This window comes from Aplysia californica, unplaced genomic scaffold, assembly GCF_000002075.1.
Source record: "Aplysia californica isolate F4 #8 unplaced genomic scaffold, AplCal3.0 scaffold00086, whole genome shotgun sequence".
Lineage (NCBI taxonomy): Eukaryota > Metazoa > Mollusca > Gastropoda > Aplysiida > Aplysiidae > Aplysia > Aplysia californica.
In genome coordinates, this window is record NW_004797356.1 from 1,006,026 (window position 1) to 1,026,921 (window position 20,896).

The window sequence follows — 20,896 nt, forward strand, 5'->3', positions numbered from 1 at the left end:
AATTTAAAGACACTCACACACACATATATTATAAACAATAACATGAGCGGACAATCGGGATAGATACTCGCCAAGTCGCGAGCAGGGCCGAGGGGGTTGCAATTATGCAAATGAGCTCTCGTGTGCATCTTTAGCACTCCATTGTACTTTGCCGGACCAGGAGTAGGCCTAGGCCAGGCCAGCAGAGTTGCAAGCAAATAAGAATAGTGGACCACGTGATTAGATTGACCAGTTAGCCTCAAGATGTCAGGGTCATGGGTCAAAGGGCACGGTGGCACGGTCGTGATGACTGAAAAACCCGGTAAGAGACGTCAGTCGATTGCTGGCAGTTGAAGAGTGAGGACGTAGAAAACTGAGTAGGAGAGTGAGTAGGGGAGCTCGGAAACAAAGAATAGCGGGCCACTAGGCACCAGGGGCGCCATAGCGAAAGTAGTTCCGACCGGTGGTCCGGTAAAGTACAATCTAGATCTAAATGAAGATTGCGGATATATCTTTTCGATGAATGATTGTTTTTCCTCCGTTTTGGAGTTGGAGGAATCACAATTTGAAGAAAAGAACAATACAATGTCATAGTTACGATCGAGCTGTCACCCTCTCTAGATCTATTTCTCTCTCTCTCTCTCCTCTGTCTCTGTGTATCGCTCACATTCTCTATTTCTTTGTTTGTCTCAGTCTTTCTGTCTGGCTGCGGTTATTGGTACAATAGTGCGTACAACTCTAACCTTTTTTTGGTACAATTGTACTAATAACCAGACAGAGTTATAATTCATAATTATTCAAATTTTGGAGGTTGTTACCGTAAAAATAAGCATAGATCACTAGATCTAGTCATCCAGTTGGTTCTCCCCTGGGTTGAGCATCAATGTAATAACTTTAACCAGGCCTAAATTGGTAGGCCTAAAACTAAAAGGAAAAGTAGGTTAGATCTATACTTCTAGTACTAAAATATAATAAGTAGATCTATAATTATGACTAGATCTAGATCTATATATATATGTTTCTTTGTTTTTACACAAAATCATGAGTGTGGAAATCTTTGAAGTCAAAACAAACAATTATAATGAGAAAAAAATTGTTGGTGAGTCGGGGGAGGGAGAGAAAGAAGAAAAAAACAACAACTTCCGGGACCGGGATTCGAACCCACATTCATATAAATAATATAATACTTCTTCAAACGCAGACACGCTGTCATTTCGGCCATCAGAACTATCAACAGAAGGAGGTAGATTAAGCTTAAATATTTTTACAGCACGATTTCAACGCAACACATTTCTAGATCTATCTATCTAGAATCTAGAGTCTAGAGATCTATATCTCTAGATCTAGACTTGTACTTAGATCTAATTGTTTTTTTTTACATGAGGCATGAGGAGGGGAACACCACCAATGAGGCGGCTGGCATCAGATCGGCAGATGAGGTCTGACAAAAAATTAAAAAATTTCAGCTCGTGGAATATTGGAAACACTGTCTAGAATCTCTAGATCTAGATGTAGGTCTAGATATTAGATCTAGATTTTTAGTTACTCTACGTAAACTGAGAAGAAGAAGTCTTTTTGGAGAAGGCCTCTATGTCAATTTGGATACGAAAGCAAGTTAATCCAAAGTTCAACGACGCAGTGCAAATGATCGATCGTTTCGATCCGGATCATTTCTTTTAAAGTTTTATAAGCACAATAAATTAAGCACTTACTTACAAGAGATTGTACTCTTGAAATAGGATGCTGAGCTGCAAATGAAGTTGGCAGTGTCAATCTGGCTTTCCCGCGCAGCTAAAATTTGGTCCTCGTTTGCGGGTGAAATTTTGGACCGGGTCATAGCGTAGGTGACTAACTTTCTCAACGTCGATCTGCTCTATTTCGATCCAGAGTGAATGAGACTCGGCAACCAATCAGAAAATAGGGCAAACTAATGATATGTGTAAGTTGAAGTTCGAACTCATAAATTAACCTATACTTTTGGTGTCGGGAACACTTTCGTGTCGGGTGTACCGAAAACTAAAAGGAGCTTGGCATAGCTGCCACTTTCCCGATATTAAATAGGAGAAACTATGCTTCATCTAGCTTTTCCTGCTACTTTCCTCCTTCCCCCGCTGGACTGCTCTCGGTTGCAAATCGCGATACTTTTTTTTTACACGTGGAAATCGCCGAACCGGGAGTGAGACGAAAAAGCGGCTTTCGCATGTCCACCCGTAGCTTTCTACTTCTGTTCTGTGCCTAGTTTCACATTGTTTATTGTTGTGGACTGTCGATCGAGTATCGGGACGATGGCGCGCCGAGTTATTTTTAAAAACGGCGGAGATTCGAGAGAAATGGATGCAGAATGCAAAAATAAATGGAGCTGGATTTAGAAAGAGGCATACAATGTGCTTTCTAATTTCATTTGAGAATTGAACAAGCCGAGTGCTGCACTTTGCGTTTGGTGCGATAATTAAGAAGGCAATTGCATTTTTACTTTCTCGCGTTTAATCCCGGCCGCGCCTAGATTTTCTAGATCTAGATATAGACGAAACTCTATGCATCCCCGACAGGATATTCAACACTTTGCGCTGGAGTTAAAAATACGTAAACTACTGCAATTTCATCCTTTGTAGGTAGATATCTAGATCTAGTAACATACTGGCTTTCGGCCTTCCGTACTGATTTTGATGGCCATTGAGTAAAGGGACTCGTTGAGTAAAACATTCATAGAGTTCAGAGTAGTCGCTCGCTACGAAGTCCTCCCCCGGAATTAAATGCGAGAAAGTAAACAATTAACAAGAAAGGCAATTTTGTACTACAGTGGAAAAGGTGTTGCCTCCTTAATCCGGTACTGCTCAACATTGTTGCTCAGTCTAAAGTGAAAGAAATCTTTTTATGAGACACTAGATTGCAAACATTGGATTTTTAGTCACCAAACTGGGTCAAATGCTTTTTAGTTAACTTAGTGTCTTTGATTTTGTTGTTGTTGTTGCAAATGCATTTTAATTCAGTTGCCTATAGTTAGGTAGCGTAAACACGGCCTCGCGGGCACTCGCGGCCTTCCGACCGCGTGGTATCGGTGAAATCGGGGTAATTCCGATCGCTGTTTCTTTGCTCTTTCGCTATAAAACACTAAGTGCCGTACACCTTGTAAAAGTTCAGCTTTTCCTCGTTACAATGGTGTAAGTTGTTTATATGTCCGATTATTAGGAGCTGGAGAATCGCCGATGAAAGCGAAGCCCCTCGCGGTCGGAATGCGTGGTCGGCCGGTTGAAAAATTGACACGGGTGCATTCAAATGCTTCGCGGAACGAGGAATGATTAAATACCGTTTTTTCATTGGCGGAGAACTGTAGAGCTTTACATGGGCTTTCCCGTGGTATGTGTTTTGCCTTTGACGTCTAAATAGAAAGCTTTTTAAAATACTGTCAAAATGTTTAAAGATCACTTTAAAAATATATTTAATAAAAGATCAGCTTATTTCCTATTAGAATAAAGTAATCAGCTTGGAATTATTTTTCATCAATCCTTCCGCGAGACTCAGAAAGCATGTGACCCCGCACGTGGGGTACACTACAGTATAGAGCCGACTCGCTCGCCGCGGGGCCCGGTGCGGCGCCGGCCGGGTCAACGCTCGGTGTTTTTGTCGAAATAACGACAGATCATCGTGTTTGAGGCGATAAAGTACTGATTTGTACTGATCTGACAGTCTTGAAAAAAATTAGGCTCCATATATTTGTTATAGTGATTATACTCTGTTAATGTGGAGATGTTTAGTGCTCTTGGTACTCTTTTATTGTCTGTCAAACATGGGGTTGCAGCCAGTGACTGACTTTAACAAATTTGATCAAATTTTAAACAGCTACCATTTTCTTAAAAATTGACTGAGAGGTTAAAGAATGGTACCAAAATGCTCAGTGGATATAGGCCTTTCAAATGGAACTGATAAATTTGGCATACAACTACTTTGAAAATTTAGTTTCTGGTACCTACTATAGTTAACATATTATGACACTTTTCCCTACCAAAAACACAGATGTTCACTATATATTGGATCTGGATTTCACTGGTTTTACTCCGGCTTTCGGAGAGAGCGCGGACGCCTTCGCGTGAATTTCCTCCTTTTTTGAAATTCCTGAGTGGCAGCTATGATTTCAACGTCGAGAGGGTAATACGATCTGTCTTTCCTCTTTAATGTAGCAATACCAATTGCCCGCTGCGCCTTGGGCCGGAAATCGACCTCCGCCTGAGGGGTAATTTTTGGGCCGCTCGGAATCAGAAGTGACTCTCTTCTAAGTATAGTTACAGGAAAACTCGTAGACGAAAATAAATGAAACTCGGCAACCCATCAGAGGAAAAGTTAAACTAACGACATGCCATTGTAAATCCCAAACGATTTCTAGAACCGGAGATATTGCCTTGTTTGTGCGAATTTCCTCTGCAGTTCGAAAACTAAGCGGAGCTGCGGGTTGATCGCCGACCACACAGGCGCCCCACATGTTTTCTTTATTGCTGTAAAATTTCAGATCTCTGCGTTTAGTACATTTTACGTACCAACTTAAAATTACCACCCATCCATTGATAAAACACTAGAGTTGGAAACTAGATCACGCATTCCAAACGCGAGGTGCCGGCATGCAAGAGCGCGTGATCGCTAGGCGGCATGTGATTGGCTGCCTATAACTAAATAGGTCACTGTGATGACTTCATCACGGGTTTTCCCGAAGTGCTTTACTGAGTTTTAGAAGGGGTGATCGCGTCGCTGTAAAAATGAAGTCACACAATTCAACAAATTTCACGCAAATATCAGTATTTAAGATCCAAAATAATAAAGACATCGAAAAAGTGATAGCAGAACTAGATTCTGCACTAAAAATCGCATGAAGATGCCTTGTTTCATTCATATTCTCTAATTCATTACTGACTTATGAACAGTTTTTCCTTAAAATACATCAAGACATGTCCCACATTTTGGCGATATTTTTCTATATAGGTCCTCCAACATTTTGCAAACAAAAATCCCAATAACTTTTTATTTATTTATGGATTTTTAAACTTTAGTATATTATTTTGGCAGAGCGTCGGTCGGAACAGCTGATCGTCAGAGTCACGAAACTAGAAAAGCACAAGTGTTTCGAAAGGCGCACAAAACGTTCTCCCCTCTAGCGTGTTACCGGAAATTTAACCTGAGGCGTTTTGTAATCCTAGATGACATGGCTATTTTATTTTTAAATGCATGAAGTAGTTCATTGTGGTTTAAAGAGTTAAATAGAGTCCAAGGAGGAGTGCTGTCCCGATTTCTTCAGGGCTGACCGCATAACCCTGTTGAAATCGCTCCCAGTTTCTCCTGGGTTAGACTTAAGACGCTGCTGATTTTTAGTCCCGGTTTCTCCTGTATTTTACGCGAGAGGGTTAAACTGTATATAATAATTTCCATTTAGCGGGGGGGTGCTTGCCCCCCTGATTAGGGTTGGGGGGAGGGGGGGGGTGCTTGCCCCCCTGATTAGAATTAGGGTTAGTTCTAGGTTTAAGGTTAGAGCAACTCTTTGGGTTAGGGTTAGGCAGTTAGAAAGGCCCTATTACTCCCACAATAATGGATACGACCATCGATGTTGTTATACTAACCGAAAGCCCATGCACCTTTCCTCTTCTCCTAACATGTTCTATCACTATCAATGGAATTTCATCTCGATTTTCTTCCCTGGTCCACCCACCCCCTGGCCTCTGGGCTTCTTTGTCCTGACCCTTTGTAGGAACCCTGCCTGTACACTGCTTCTCCTGGCTCCTTGTGTTCTGTCTTTAACCACACCCCTTATCTTAGGGCAAGTTTAAGATCATACATTTAGTCCTCTTGGGGTAAGGGTGAAAAATCGTAAAGGTCCTGTGTTCAAGTTGCTCACATTTAAAGATCCTTTGGTGGTCCTAAAATCGGTAAGATGTGAGTAAGATTGGCCATCACTCAGGCAAAATTCAAAATGAATTAGTCCTACCAAAACTGAATATATGTGAATGTGAGGCATCGCTGTTAATCTGTAAAAAAAAAGTTATCTTAGACACTGAACATGAGAATCATGTATTGACACAGTGACTGACAGTTATTTTCTGAAAGACATCCGTGACGAGCCATCACTATGAAATCTAGATTTCAATAATGTCTTGTCTTTTTATAGTCCTGAAAACGGCTTTCTCTATTGTTATTGGATTCTGTACTTCTCTGTTTTGTATGTCTGTTTCAATGCTTGCTTATTTTATATTTTTCAGGAGTAAATGATAATTTGTTATATGTAGATAAAGAATTGGAAAAAAAAAAATGGGTAAAAGATAAAAGTCAATACATAGTAGTTTACTGTTATCAAAACTTGGTTATATATTGAACTTCTTGTCATCAGAGGAATATCGTTAGGAAAAGACCATGAATAAAAGCTCTTATAAATTAGTATGTCATATATATTTAATTTTTCAGCACTAAGAGCTACGAAAATGTAGGAAGTTTTGGTATTACCCTCAAGTCTCAAGTTACCACCATTGTCTTTTACACTGACCTCACTGCCGCTGTTCCACAAATTTCACACAACTGTTGTTTTTTTTTCAAGATTTGTTCAAGGAACAACATAAAGCATTTTAAAAGCAAGCTTGTTTTCCTTTTTTGTTTTGTCTCAACTTGTCTGCATTTTTGTTTTTTTCTTTCAGATTTCCATGTGGACGAGTTTTGCTGTATTGATTCTTCATTCTCCCTGAGAAAAAGGTTACAAATATGAGTCAAGGAAACGGTAGGCGAGACAAAGGTGGTGGCTATGCCAAGAAAAGACGGCCTGGATATGAATTAAATCAAAGTCAAAGGGGATGTGCACCAGGTGATTCATTGGCACAACTCCCTTTTCAACCTTCAGGCATGGCTAATCTTCCAGCAAAACCATTCATGTATTGGCACCAAAGAGGATACCCTCCCCCACACAATTTTAGGAACAACCATGGTCCACAGTTCCCAGGACATCAGGTTTTTATGCAACATCGGCCATTTGGAAATAATAGTGGCCCGTTTAGAATGGGAGTGTTCCCTCATCATTTCCCCCCAAGAGGTCACCCCGGTGTAGAGCACCGCCAGCCTGCATATTTTGTCAGAGAGCATGCGCATGCACGAGGGGGATACAATGTCCACCAAGATCGACAGTGGGGCAGGTCCAATTCAGATGGTTGTGACACTTCAAGGGGGGATAACGGCTATCATCGAAATGATCAAGGTGCTCGCCCAAAAACAGGGAAGTATGGTGGTGTGAAAAGATACCATTACAAGGGGAAGAAGAACTCTAACAATTCTTCAAATGTTCCCTCAAAGACTGATACATCTGATAATATGACAACCCCACGCAATCTGAGTGGTTGTGAGCGCCGAGATACTCCTACTGAAAACAAAGCTGATTCTGAGATATATGAGACAGCACTTGTGTCTGGTGGTGCTGGGAACTCTAGTGCATGCAAAATTGATTCAGTGTGTGAAACAAATTCAATTGATTCTGCTTTGGAAGGAGCTGTTGGAGGAGTAGACACTTCTCACGCTAACAGTAATCCGTTACCAGACCCCAACCCCAACCCCATGACTGGTCTGGATAACAATTTGATTGATGAAGGTGCTATCTGTGATTTAGACCGGATGTTCCAGAGCCAAGAGTATTCTCGAGTCAACGGACAGTGCTTTGAAGATCTTGAAGATTCAGAATCTGATTTTCATCCTGGACGTTCAGAAAATGGGGTTTGCAGTGTATCTTCAGATGATGAAGATTCTGAGTTGGATAATTGTGAGTATACCTTTAGAACAGATCATATTGCAGGAAGAACAAGTGCTGTGGGTTTATTTCCCCAGGCAGATATGAACTCACTTTCTTTAAAGTTAGGTTCTTATGCTCATGGCAAAGATCCTTCTAAATCTTGCAAAACTCAAGAGACAAGTAGTGGTCTATGCAGTTGGAATGGTCCAAACTGTCATCGTGAACCTGCTGAGAGAAATGAGGGAAATGTAGAGAACTTTGAGGATGGAGAGGACACTGGGGACTTTATTGACACTGACTTGCCTTCTCATAATAAACATCTCCTTTCTAGTTCTGATGAGATGGATAATAATTCTTCCAGCAGTGATCACGATGAAGAGGATCAAGATGAGAAATTTTTAGGAAGAAAGAAATGTGGATCAGATTTCAATTGCAATGATCTTTCTTCCATTGGAAATAAAGTCCAAAATGAGTTTGAAGATCTATTAATTTGTGATGACAATTCTGGTAAGTTATTGTCTAGTCATAAACAGTGTTCAGCTACTCAGGAAAAACTCTTTCGTTCTCTTGGAGATGAGCATATATGTGGTGCCAGTCACAATGTTGGCCGATTGACACCTCCTCGGAAGAGTGCTAAAGACGATGCACTTTGTAGCAGTAGTGAAAGTGAAAATGGTGACCATGCTCCTTTACATCCAGGCTTGCCAGATCTCTGTCTGGGAGTTGGTGCACCTCACGGCTGCGAGGACTCTGTTGTTGACGGAGCGGCAGCGTCACAGCTGTACGTTGATGGAGATTCCCTGGCTTCTGTGTGTTTCCCAGGAGCTGACTGCGAGCTCCCTCCTTCCTCCCCATCCTCTCAGTGCTTCCACTCGAATCTGTTCTGTCCATACTCAATCAGTGGTCGAGGCGAGGACAAGAGCCGTAGTAACAGAAGCGGCAGCCATGGCCACCCCAGCCCGTGTCGAGGTCACGCAGCCCTGACAGCGAGCAGTGAACTGTGTTCCCATGGTCATGGCCACATAGCCAACCCAGACTCAGGGAGCCCGTCAACTGCAGCAGATGGAGGTGCTTGCTGCCCTTCTTCGAATCCCCACCCACGACTGACCAACGTAAATGACCTTAACATTTTTTGCCACCATAGTCATAGTCATGTCGCTAATGGCTTTAACAGCGACAGTCCACGTGCCAACTTTAGTAATGATGAGAGCAATCGTCACCAGAAAGTGTTTGTGAAGTTTCCCATTGATACTAAGGTAGATGAAGGATCTGAGTGTCATTCTGCCTCTTCTGGTGATTTTGAAGAGGTGAGTTCAGTTTTTTCAGGGATTGAGATTAATTGGCTACACAGTAATAATAGAACATTAATTACCTTTCGCTACTTCAGGGAAGAGAGCATTTTTAGAGAGGAATTTGAATAAAACTATAGTCCAGGAAAAAGAAGGGTTGGCACACTGAATCATGGAATGAGAGTGAAATGATTTTTGTTTTTGCTCCGTAAAGAGATAACAATGTGGTGGTTTAAATAACTGTATGACTCATGGTATTATAGTTGTATTTTGGATAAATGTGTGGAAGGGCGGGCAGAAAGTGAAAGTAGAGATTGAACCTGCTCTAAAAGCCACCTGTTCCAAGTAATCTCCTTTGTGCAAATAACCACTTCCTGCTTACCGGCTTACATTATATTTTTATTATGACACTGTCCAATATATATTGTCTGTCTAAGATGGCTACTCTTCTCATTGACAGTGGGTGGCTGTCATATTTGATTTTGACCATATATATGTCCTGTAGTTGGGGCAACCGTGGGGGCACCACTGCATCTGAAAACCAGCTCTCGCCATCTATCTTTGTCCTCTGCTTTCCTCAGATTGTCACCCATCGTCTTTCCTGTCCACTCTGTAATGTTTTCCTCCCATCTTCTTCTCTGCCTCACACATGAGAAAGACGCTTCGAAGTCTGTTTATACATTTTTATTAAATGAAAATAGTCTTTGTAATGAGCTGATAAGCATCATGGCTTTTCATTTCACTTCATCTGATGTCAAACTTCAGGTGAAGTCCACAGAGTGAAGTGGTTCTAAAATTGTTAATTTTTTTGGTCATTGCCGATGTTTGTAGTCCTTGTCATTATGGTAAGGTTCTATTAACTAAAAATAATTTTTTCGATATATTAAATTAAGTCTTGTATTATTATATAATTTTCATCCTTTTTCCTTTCTTCAGCAGGATGGATCTAGTCTGTCGGGAAAAAAGAAAGACAAGGGCAGTAATTCCAGTGGTGGATCAGAAGATCCTTTGTGGTAATTTGAATTTAAGAAGGAATTTAATTTTGTAGTATGTCCTTTTACTTTGTTTGCTTAGTTTTCTTATTTTATGAATATGAGAAGACATTCGGCTGCACCAAAAGCAGTTCCACCTGATGCAATTGTGTTGGTTTCTACATAATCTGATGTTATAATGTTGGGTGTCCCTGGTTGGGTTTTGAATAATTTGGCAAGCCTGTAAGTTGTAAGTCTCATGATAGACATGATACATGTAAGTGTACTTTTCGGAAAAGTTTGGAAATCTGAATTTTGCCTGACTTTGCAATTAATACAATACATGGTGTATTAGAAAATATGATCCTCATAAATTTTGAGCAGGCGTTTCCACAGGGTTCGAAAAGTTCATGATTTTTTTTTTCTCATAGATCTGGCTTGTTCTCTGGTATGTTGAGGAAACAGCTTCCTATTATAATATTGTACATACTTATAATTTGTTTTTTGCCTCAGTTTTGCCATTGAAGGCTGAAGGGTTTGAGTTCAAACTTTTAAACTCTTTTTATTTTATTTTTCCCCCTTTCTCTCTCTTCAGGTCTCAGTTACTCCTGTTAGACACTTTATCAAAATGTCATTGATACCTCTTGATAGTGTCACGAAATTGTATGTCAGCGTTAACCTCAACATTGTCTTTCTCACCCTGGATCAGAGTAAAGGGCACTAACAAACACTTTCGACTCCTCCGCCTATCTTGGGCTAGACTGATGGGAATTCTTGGAATAGTGTCAAGATTATAAAAAAAAATATAAATGGTTGTGTGTAATGCCCTCCTGCTTTTTTGTTGTTGTCATCTTCTTCAATTTGACATTTCACTTGTAGTCAAACATATGTTTTGTTTGATCTCATCTCAGTTCTGAGCTGGGTGACAATGTGGACATGGTGTTGTTGCCTATGGAGGAGGAGATCGAGCCTGTTCACCTGGGTGGCCTCTGTGCTGGTGGTGGGGTTATTGGTGGGAGCCAGGATGGAGACGACCTGTACGAGCAGCACTTTGGCAACTCTGCGCATTTTGCTGGAGGTTTGGGCAGTGGGAGACCTACAAATGTGCCGCATGGGTTAGTTCATTCTTCTGTGCAACACAATGATGATATAGTCTAGCATGCACACAACGGTCAGGGGCTCCTCAATTTTGGGGCATATGGATTTATTGGACCAGCATAATCTTAAAGCTTGTTTTTATTTGCCTTGCTTTTGATTTTAAAAAAATAATACTGATTGTCTTGAAAAGAAGTCCAAATAATTGAAATTGAAGGAGGTGGGCGCCACCTGGTTGTCTAAGTTTCATAGCATCCAAAGCTTGGGTTTTCTGCATTTCATCAACATTTTCAGAAAAATCCCCACAGAAATGTGCTTTTAAAAGGAACCGTATAAGGTTTTGAGCTCACACAAAAAAAAACCCCTGATAAAAATTATATTATGAAAACTGTTGATTCCTTTGATTTCGTTTAAATTCTGATGGGTGTCTGATTTCACCTCAATGCTGCTCAAACGGCTTATAGCTAAACTGTGACAAGTGGCCACATGTAATGCTTCAACAGGCATAATCCACTGCTATTTGATTTTCAATCTTGCTGTATGTATGCCATCTGCAGCTTGAGTTGTGCTTCTTTTCATAGACAACCCTTTTTTTTTACCTGCGTTTTTGTATTGCCTTGTCTGTCTTGTGTTGCATTTCATTCTGATGCAAGAGTAGAGGGCCTCTTGTGCCATTTGCATGACTGAGACTGCAAATATCATAACTCAGCTAGACACAGAGTTGTCTTGAACCCCTGGGGCGGTGCTACTGACTGAAGTGTCTTTAGGCCATTCCCAAAGGGGGGGGACATTAACATGTTCTTATGCACAGTTGAATTGTAAATGGGCTGATTCATCAATGTCATGCTCATAACTGTGCCTGGACTGCGACAAGGAACTACTGCATTTTCTTTCCTAATCCTTACTATCGTCATTTTTCCACTACTACTTCTTTTGTATGTTTGTCACTCTCTTGTGACCTTCTATTTCCGGGGTGCCTTGATAGTCGAAGCAGACTTTGTGCCGTTGAAGCTAGCAGCTAGACAGGTGAGCAGAGTAAGCCTGATTCGCTGTATAGACTTCCCTGTTGGCATCCACCCCTTGGCGCTCATATGACCTTATGCAGTTGCGAGAGCCGTAAAACCTCTACTAAAACTAAACTAAAAGTTGTCTGGTGAAAGATCCAGAATAAGAGCATTGATAGTAGGATTAGTAATATACATTGTTTCTTTTCTCTGCCAGGTTTGAGGACCATCCTCACCTTCTGTCCCAAGATGAGAACCCTCTGGGCAGTGGAATGGTAAGCTGTTACACGAGTTACTTGTCATCTGTCCTGTCCTTGTTGTCTCCACCACTCCTCCTCAGGTGTTTGTTTGGTCAATATTGTGTGGAGTTACTCTATTAGGCAGGCATTCCTGTAACAAGACGCAGATGAGGTGGTGTTTTGGCTGTATTTGTTTACATTTAGTTTTACTGTGATGACATTGCATGTCGTTTATTAGGCCGCAATTAGTACTGCGTTAGGCTATTTTTGTGTCACTTAAGGTGCTGCATATTATTTGTGGCTTCACTGCCATATCTTTCTTTTTCATCTTGAGGACAGTCTCGAGTAATGTGCACGGTTTTAACTTACATTGATTTTAAGTAAAACACCAATGGCAAGGTATTTCAAATAACACTAGTCTGTTGGACCTGAAGGTATTTTAGTTTTGTGGGTGGTTGGCGGGTGCTCTGGTGTGGTTTGCTCCTTCTTTCTTATCAAACATCTATTGCCCTTATCTCCCCTTCTTCTTTTTTATGTTTGTTACTCTCCAATAACACCTCTAATCTTCTGGCGCTCATATGACCTTATGCAGTTGCGAGTGCCGTAAAACTCTTACTAAAACTAAACTAAACTAAATTTTAGTTTTCAGACCTTCCTTATCTTGACCTTCTATCTTTTCATGATTATTATTTGAAGCAATAATGTTGCTATTCTTGAAGAGGTCAGGGATTGACCCACATAATAGGTTAATACACTGTGGACAACTGAATAATTTATAAGCAGCCTTGCAGCATATTTTCATTTGGTCTAAAATTTGTATAAGAATTTTTCTCATTTATTCTTTGTTGCTTTAGTTATTTGCCATGTAAGACATTTTCCTTTTGAATCAGATACCAGGGCTTTATGACTCTCTAGAGAGCTTAGACCTCAGGGCCTATTCCAGTGTCTGTTGGCATCAGGTTAAATTTTATGTTCATCTAGAATGTTTTACATTGTCCTTTTGAATCAGATACAAGGGCTTTATAATTATGACTCTCTAGAGAGCTTAGACCTCAGGGCCTATTCCAGTGTCTGTTGGCATCAGGTTCTTTTATGTTGTTTGTTTGCTTTGTTTTGTTTTAAAAAGACCTTTTTTAAAGTTATGTTTTGTGAAAAGCAAGTCCTAAAATTTTCTTTTTGGTTTTGTTCTGGGTTTTTTTCTAACTTATGATCAAGTTTGTTTGTTCCTTTCATGACATAACTTAGTAGTGATAAATTGTCCTGTGTTTTCAGCCTAGCAAAGAGTTCTATGAACTCATCAAGACAGTCAGCACCACTGAGACGTGTATGAGATTCTTTGACAAAGATGGCGTTGATGTCCAGAGACAGGTTGGTTGACAGACTTTAATTTTTAAATATCTTTTTTCATGTAATTAGAAAGAAATAAACTGCATTTAAGATTGGTGTCTTGTGCATGTGCTAATCAAAATACGCACAATAGTATGTTTTTCGTCCATTGATCCTGACAAATCTAAAGCTGTCCTTAAATTTTCATCCAAAGCTTTGCAGTGCCTTGTGCTCAACTGAAAATAGGTAAGACAAAGTCCTTGACATTCCCCATTTGATGACTATTTCTGCTCACCTTCCTGACCCGTTTACCTTTTATCAGGGTTGAGAAGGTTAACAAAGAAGTGAATGCGCGTAACACTTAGATGCCACTCGTAGATCATTAATTTGTGTTTTATAGATTGGCTTTTTATTACAGCCCCTGAATGCTCTTGATGATGAGGGTGACGAGAAGGAGGATGTAGCCTCTGGTGGCCAGGGTTCGAAGACAGAGCGTCTGAAGGTGGACAAAGTAATGATCTGGAATGAGTATGAAGCCTACGTCATGCAGTTCAAGCAGATAGCTGTGTCAGCATGTGGCCAGACAGCTGTACTCAATGTTCTTGTGAGTCAAGTTTATTCACTTAAGTAGAAACTGTTTTTTTGTGTTAGGCTGGGGATTTTGGTTGGTCTTTAATAAGGAGATTGTTAAGTTAGTGACAAGTAAGAACAATTTTATTTAGGGAGGATTTGTGGTGTCAAATTTGTCGAGTTGTGGAGAATACAATTTTTTTTCTGGTTGCCACTTTGTGGAGAGCTATTTTTAAAGTGAAATTGAAGGTGATGGTTATTCCATGAATATTGGAAGTACAGATCCCCGGAGTTTGCATCCATAAATTATGTTTTTGTAAATTGGGATAATGGCTTTTACAGAAATGCAAATCTTTTTTCGTGAAATTAAATTAATTCTGGATGTGTGAAAATGGATAGAAACTATTTTATATTGATGGTGATGGGCTTTGAAAATGACAATATATGTCCCCTGCCTCAAATATTACATTGTGTATTTACTGACATGTTCATTGCCATTGTGTGTGTTTTCAGAAAGCTCTCAATATTCCCTGTGAAAAGGCCTCTGTGTGCAAAATAATCAAGACAAGTCTACGGAAAGAAGATGCTTGCATCCCGGAATATTTGTTTTCAAGAGCTTGTGCAGGTTTGAGGTCTTCTGCTCCCATCATGTAACTGATATTGAGCCTGATCAGTTTGCTCCTCATAATGTCACATTTTTGGCAGCCCTGTGGGGATTTCTATTTTTATGTAGTCATCTTCAACCTTTTGTCACAAGATTCTGAAGGTGACATCGATTTGTAACTGTCTCCAATTTTTTGTACAGAATGTGAGTTTGGAAGGGACACTCTTGTGTTGTCTACATGTGTTAGTTCATTTGCAGTTGGTTTGGTTGTTGTTTGTTCCATCAGGTGGTTATTGGGTACTGTGAAGTTGTACCTTCATTCTACTTTTTATTTTTTTATTATCAACTTTTTCCCACGACCAGAGTGATTACAACACTCCTCAAAATATCAAAGTCAGTGGAATAGGTTTGGACTTGTTCTGAATTTCGAATATATAGGTTTTTGACTCCAGATCTAACTAAGGAGCAATGGTTCAATATTTGGAAAGGCAGTGGCGAACCTAAAGATTTGAGAATTAGAATTGTCAAGGCCCTAATCTGGCCTAAATTGTTGTATGGGTCAGGAACCTGGACTCTGACAAAATTGAAATGAGACTAAATCAGTGCAGCTGAAATGTGGTTCCATGGTTCAAGGAGCTGAATGTTCTACCAGAAAAATAAAACTGAGCGTTTTTTATTAACTTAAAGTACAAGGCAATAGTTATCTGAAAAAATACAAATTGAGATATGTCGGTTACAGAAGTACAAAAATAATTTGATTTTGTCAGTTGTCCATATCAATGAGCATAATGCAAAAATTACTAGATCTGCATTCGACAAAAGAATAGACTTAGGTTCTGTAAGGCATTGGTACTGTATTCAGTTGCCTAAGCTTTTGACTGAGGAGAGGAAAGTTTTTGCAATGTTGTCCTTTCTTTCTCTATTATTCGGTTAACCTTTTTCTAGTGGCTACAAAAAATGAATTATGAAACAAGTATATTTGAATGCTAAAATACTTTTTTAATGTGTCATTATGATTAGTCAGTTTTCTGGAAATAATACGTGTGGTATTCTATGGTTTTCAGGTACCACAGCAGAAGAGCTCATGGCTGGTGTGGAGCAACTGAGCCAGGGAGAAGTAGGAGGTCGGTTCTTTCACTTCTGGCCTCCTAGGAAAGTGAAGCTCTTGCAGTGGCTGGCTTACTGGATGAACAGAGGTATTTTATTAAATTATTCATGCTTTTGTTCAGAAATCAACTGTATTGTGCCCCAGATTGGCTGTAAATCTTGAAGCAAAGCCTCCCCCCCCCCAACACCCCCCCCCAAAAAAAAATTTAAAAAATCCTTAATAAAAACTTAGTCTTTGTTCTTACTTTTTTTTCATTTTGTCAAGAGTCGTAGCTTTCTATGGATTTGTAGAAATTGCGTATTTGTCCTCTTGGCTTTGTGTGCTTATTTTTCTTCTGGGTTCCCTTGCTATTTCTGTGGGATTACTGGCTGTAGGTACTTTACTCCACAGTGAAACAGGTTTTGTGTGCATGGCCCACTTTCATCACTTGGTGTAGTGTCCTATACTTTTCTGATAACCTCATGCCATTTTTGCCAATTTCTGCAAACCGTTTTTTAATAATGCATTATATTTTCAGTAGTAATAGTATAAGTTGCTAAGAATGTACACACAAGCACACACTCTACACGTCTCAACTCCACTTTGTTGTTTTCTGAATCTTGGGACTTTGAGCACTCATTTTTTTGTTTATTCTGACCTATGTCTGCTATTTTTTTATCTCAGGTGCAATCCCTATGGCAACACTGAACCTCCAGCAAGGCCCTCACTCATTATGGCAAGTCCCAGACTCATGGCATCATCAGATGGTCTATGGAGTCAGTCCGCAGGGTGAGTTATTATCTGGAATAACATTTGTTTGCTGGTCTGTTGAATTTAACTAAGTTGGGAATGCGGAAAAGTTTTCTTGTTTTCATATTTTGCCATGCTCTCTCAAAGATCTTAATAAGTGATTTGCCTACGCTTTCTCTTAGTTTTGTGGGTCATTTTGTTGAAATATTTTTAATGTTTTTGTCATTTTGTCATTATTTCTTCTTATACTCTTGCTAAAAATGAGGGAGTAACTGACTGTAAGATTTTCATCTCACAGTGCAGTTGATTTGACGCACTTGACTGGTTTATCTGCATAAAACTTAAAATTATCTTTTGCCTGACAGTCAGTCATGTGCTGTTCTCAAAGGTGCTATTAATATTTATAGGCTTACTGAATAGAGTAGCTTCAGTTGTTTTTTTTTGGACAGGAATTAATTTCAGACGGAGGCCCATTCAATTCTCATGATTCAGTAAGTTTGACAATTTACCATTATATGAGATTGTAGGTGCATGAAAAACTCAGTCATGAGGACTGATTAGTTATGCTGGTAATTGGTCTTGTTATTTTGCAAGGAAGAAAGAGCGCTTGAAGGGTGACAATATATTTCAACACTTATTTAGGACTCTATCTGACCAACCCACTGGAGATAGTCTCTGAACGATCAGCAATGCGCCAACTGTGCAGCGACTCTGTCCTGATGGTCAGGCGCCAAGATGTCATCTCTCGCTTCAGAGAGAGTGCTGATTTGCGCAAGTTGCTCTCCCACTCAGACCCAAGGTGGAGGACCATGAACGTCCTGGGTGAGTTGTGAATAATGTTTACATTTTGACCGGACTTTTTTGGTTAAGTTTTTGAACACATTTGGATTTTTGTCAAGTAAAAGCTTTTCCTGGTTTGTGGCCACTTCATACTCAGCTGGAAATTATAATTTTGTGAAATAATGTTCTCTTGTTTTTTTTTAGCGATAGACTGTCAATTTTCTGTTTTTGAATGCTTTGTTTTCCAGTTATCAGGTAAATCCTTTTATATATTTCCAACCCAGTCAGATCATGATTTATGTGTCTAGTAGGGTATTGCATTGTTACTAAAATGAAAGCAAACAATTGTGTGTCTTCAAGATATATTTTTCTTTTCCCACTTAATCCAGATTTTTTTCTGCTTCTTTCATTGTTGTCTGCTGTTAAAGCATTCACATTTTTTTCCGCCTCACAGGTCAGGTAGTGAATGTGCTAAGAGAGTTCAACCTGCCCACTGTGCCGGGATATCGCCTTCAGGTTACCTCCCATGTGAGCATTCCCGCCTCATACAAAGCCGGCATCACGCTGTTCATGCGGAAGGACAAGGCAGCCTGGGCAGGCCTGCTGAATGCTCCTGATATCCCGCTGGAGCAGTGAGAATTTCTGTACCTGGGTTATAGAAAGCTTTTCCCTCTCTCTTTTTAAAGTGAAAGTATTTTTTTTAGCATTGCAGTGATTGCCGGTAGCTGCTTTACTTTGGAAAAGAAGAAATATTTTGCAAAGGCAGTAATTTAGACTTTTGTCGCAGTTTTTTTTCCCGATGTTATTAACCCTCCAAGTGTCGACGGCCGATTATATCAATCATGAGTTCCGTTCTGTGGTGTCACGGCCAATTAATTCAGCTGTAATTTGAGTTGCTATTTTTTTAGGTTCATCCCATTTTTTATATCTCCAAGCATTTGAACTCTTTCAGGAATGTGCTCTTTTTCTTGTTTTCCTTTTACCTTCTAAATATAAATATTAGTTTATGGCCTTTACTTACTTGGTTTGCCTGTTCTTAAGTATTCTAAAACATAATATGTGAGGCAGCGTGAGGGAATCAGGCTCTCGTCAGTTTTTAGGCGTGGAGAGTTATTGGTATCATCTTAACGCTTGTTCACTTGTCTTTATTTGGATGAAAAAAATATCCATTTATTTTTAATACAAGTCGAGATATTTGTGAATGAAGGAGGTGGGGGCCGCCAAAGATTAGTTATTAATTCAGCTTAAAAGTCCTTGGTAACTGAAAATTTACATTTTTGTGCCTTTAATCAACATTTTTCTGAAAAATCCACACAAAAATGAGTTCTTTATTGAGCATGAAAGGTGTTGAGCCAAAAAACAAAAATTTGATAAAAATTCACAAACCTGTGGAAAAATGCAGGTTTCTTTATTTTGATTATTTTGACGAGAGCCTGATTCCACCACGCTGCCTCACATATGGTAAAATCATATAATTTCCTTTGACACCCCAGGCTATTTGTTAGCGAGGCTTGGAGGGTTAAGAGAAAATTGTTTTAGTGAATCAGTGATGACTTTCATAACTAAGTTATAATGAAGTTTTTGTTTACCTATACCGAACAAATATACTGGACAGCTTTCCTGTAAGCACTTCTATTCCCAGTGAATTGTTTTTTGTTGCATTAGAAACATAATAGTGTTTCCATCATAATTGAAATGAGTCACTTCCCGGCCTCAGAAATTGAATCAGTGGTCCTCAATTTGTTCTTTTGATTTTCATTTTTACTTATTTAGCCTAACCCTAACAGTTTTATAGGTGGTTCTTTTTTTTGGGGGTGAGGGGATGTTGTTACTTACACTGGAATTGGCTCCACTGTAGTAAGACCCCCAAATTGGCCTGTTTGCAAAGGTGAGGTCTTCTAAGGCGAGTGCAGAAGTGAGTAATTTATTTTTGTATCAGTATTGGTCCTGTACTGTATAGTGATGTGCTGCTCAGACTGTAAGATCATGAGAATGAGGCATAATCTTATGCTTTTTTTTTTGCTCCTTCATTCGGTTCAAAGTATCTGTGATTATCGGAGTTTGGTCCAGAGAGTCCTGAATTGTACTCTGAGACTGGAGCTCTTTACTCTCCTCACTTTCTCCTCGTCCCTCACTGTGACCCGTCATCACAGAAACTATATTTTGTTGTACATACTGTTCGTGGATAGTTACCCACGCCCATATAACGCATCTGTTCACAAGTTTGATTTCAAAGTTCACAAGCCAGTATGGCACCCCCCCCATCTGTGATGTGAATGTTCTGATTCTGTATAGATGTCACTGATTGCATTTATGGTATTAGGCGCCAAGCAGTTTTGTTTTTGTCTTACTGGAGGTGGGAAGAATGTCCAGTTCTGTCGTATGAGAACTGCTGTATATAGAATTTCTTGGGCCAGTAGAGAGCATGAGTGACATACTGGGGTACGGCTATATATGTTCTTTTCTATAATTATAGATCAAATTTTGTTATGTTTGAGAATCTCAGACTTTGCCTTTTTATACTGTGCTCTGTCAATACCTGAATTCACAATTGTTTCAACTTGAGACACCTTGCGCTCTCCTTTAAACTTTTTGGACAGACTAGACGCAAGGTTTTCAGACTTAATAGTGGGATCGACTTTCGTTTAACTTCATAGTCTGGATTGCTTCTTCATCTTGTTTAAGACCACTTTTCATTGCAACTGTACACTCGGCTGTTTTGAGAATTGTTTCAAATTCATGTGATAAACTGACTATTTTGCTAATTTTTTAAATGGCGTCTACTGTCGATTGTGTATATTTGCTGACCTAGCCTACCCCCGATAATTAGAAACATTACTTTTATTTGTTGTTTTTTTCGTGATTTTGTAAATATTTGATCATTTAGGAAAAGGTTAGGCCACCGGTGTCAAACACAAGGTCTGCGGACTGTATCTGGCCAGACGAAAAATTATGTCTGGCCCTCGAGAGAATCTGAGGTACCAGTATTCCGTCCTGAGAATCTTCATAACACAGAATCTTACTCCAAACATAAACAAACTTTTTGTTGCCAAGAAGAGATACCAAATGTTCGCTTTTTCTAAGCTGGTTTGCAGCAAACTTAACACCGTCTCATTTTGGATGGAGGCAATCATGTGCTTAGTGTATTCAAGCCTCTCAACAGGATGAGATGGGCAGGGTGGACCTCCATTTGGGTTGGCAGGGGAAATGGGGAGAGTGAAATGTGCAGACCAATGCCAATACTCTATTCCTCTGCTAAATTGAGCTTGAACACCCGCAGACTGAGACTTGCGCGGGGTGCGTCCTCTAGTCTTGTCTAAACATAGTTTGTGTGCATTGACCGTGCTTATCTCGTGCAGTCAATAAAACAATTTCTTCCACCATTTTCTGGACTTTTGGTTGTGCGGACCATAGTGTCCATGTCTGCAGGCGCTATATTTGTAGACACAAGGATGACA

The 20,896-nt window shown here is 39.8% G+C and overlaps 1 protein-coding gene across 3 annotated transcripts in view; it reads left to right on the forward strand.

Annotated features, from left to right (window-relative positions):
* LOC101850074 overlaps positions 1-18,552 on the forward strand; it is a 19,842-nt gene extending 1,290 nt beyond the window's left edge. For 2 of the 3 annotated variants that reach the window (XM_005094636.3, XM_005094635.3), the window contains exons 2-12: positions 6,648-9,030; positions 9,949-10,025; positions 10,895-11,098; positions 12,300-12,357; positions 13,594-13,689; positions 14,066-14,251; positions 14,731-14,842; positions 15,886-16,017; positions 16,593-16,697; positions 17,301-17,480; positions 17,893-18,552. In XM_005094636.3, the coding sequence (XP_005094693.1) occupies positions 6,712-9,030; positions 9,949-10,025; positions 10,895-11,098; positions 12,300-12,357; positions 13,594-13,689; positions 14,066-14,251; positions 14,731-14,842; positions 15,886-16,017; positions 16,593-16,697; positions 17,301-17,480; positions 17,893-18,074 (3,651 nt within the window). In that variant the 5' untranslated portion in view covers positions 6,648-6,711 and the 3' untranslated portion in view covers positions 18,075-18,552. The remainder of the gene's footprint in view (positions 1-6,647; positions 9,031-9,948; positions 10,026-10,894; positions 11,099-12,299; positions 12,358-13,593; positions 13,690-14,065; positions 14,252-14,730; positions 14,843-15,885; positions 16,018-16,592; positions 16,698-17,300; positions 17,481-17,892) is intronic. The other variant, XM_005094637.3, reaches the window with a different exon arrangement.
* Positions 18,553-20,896: the final 2,344 nt, after the last annotated feature.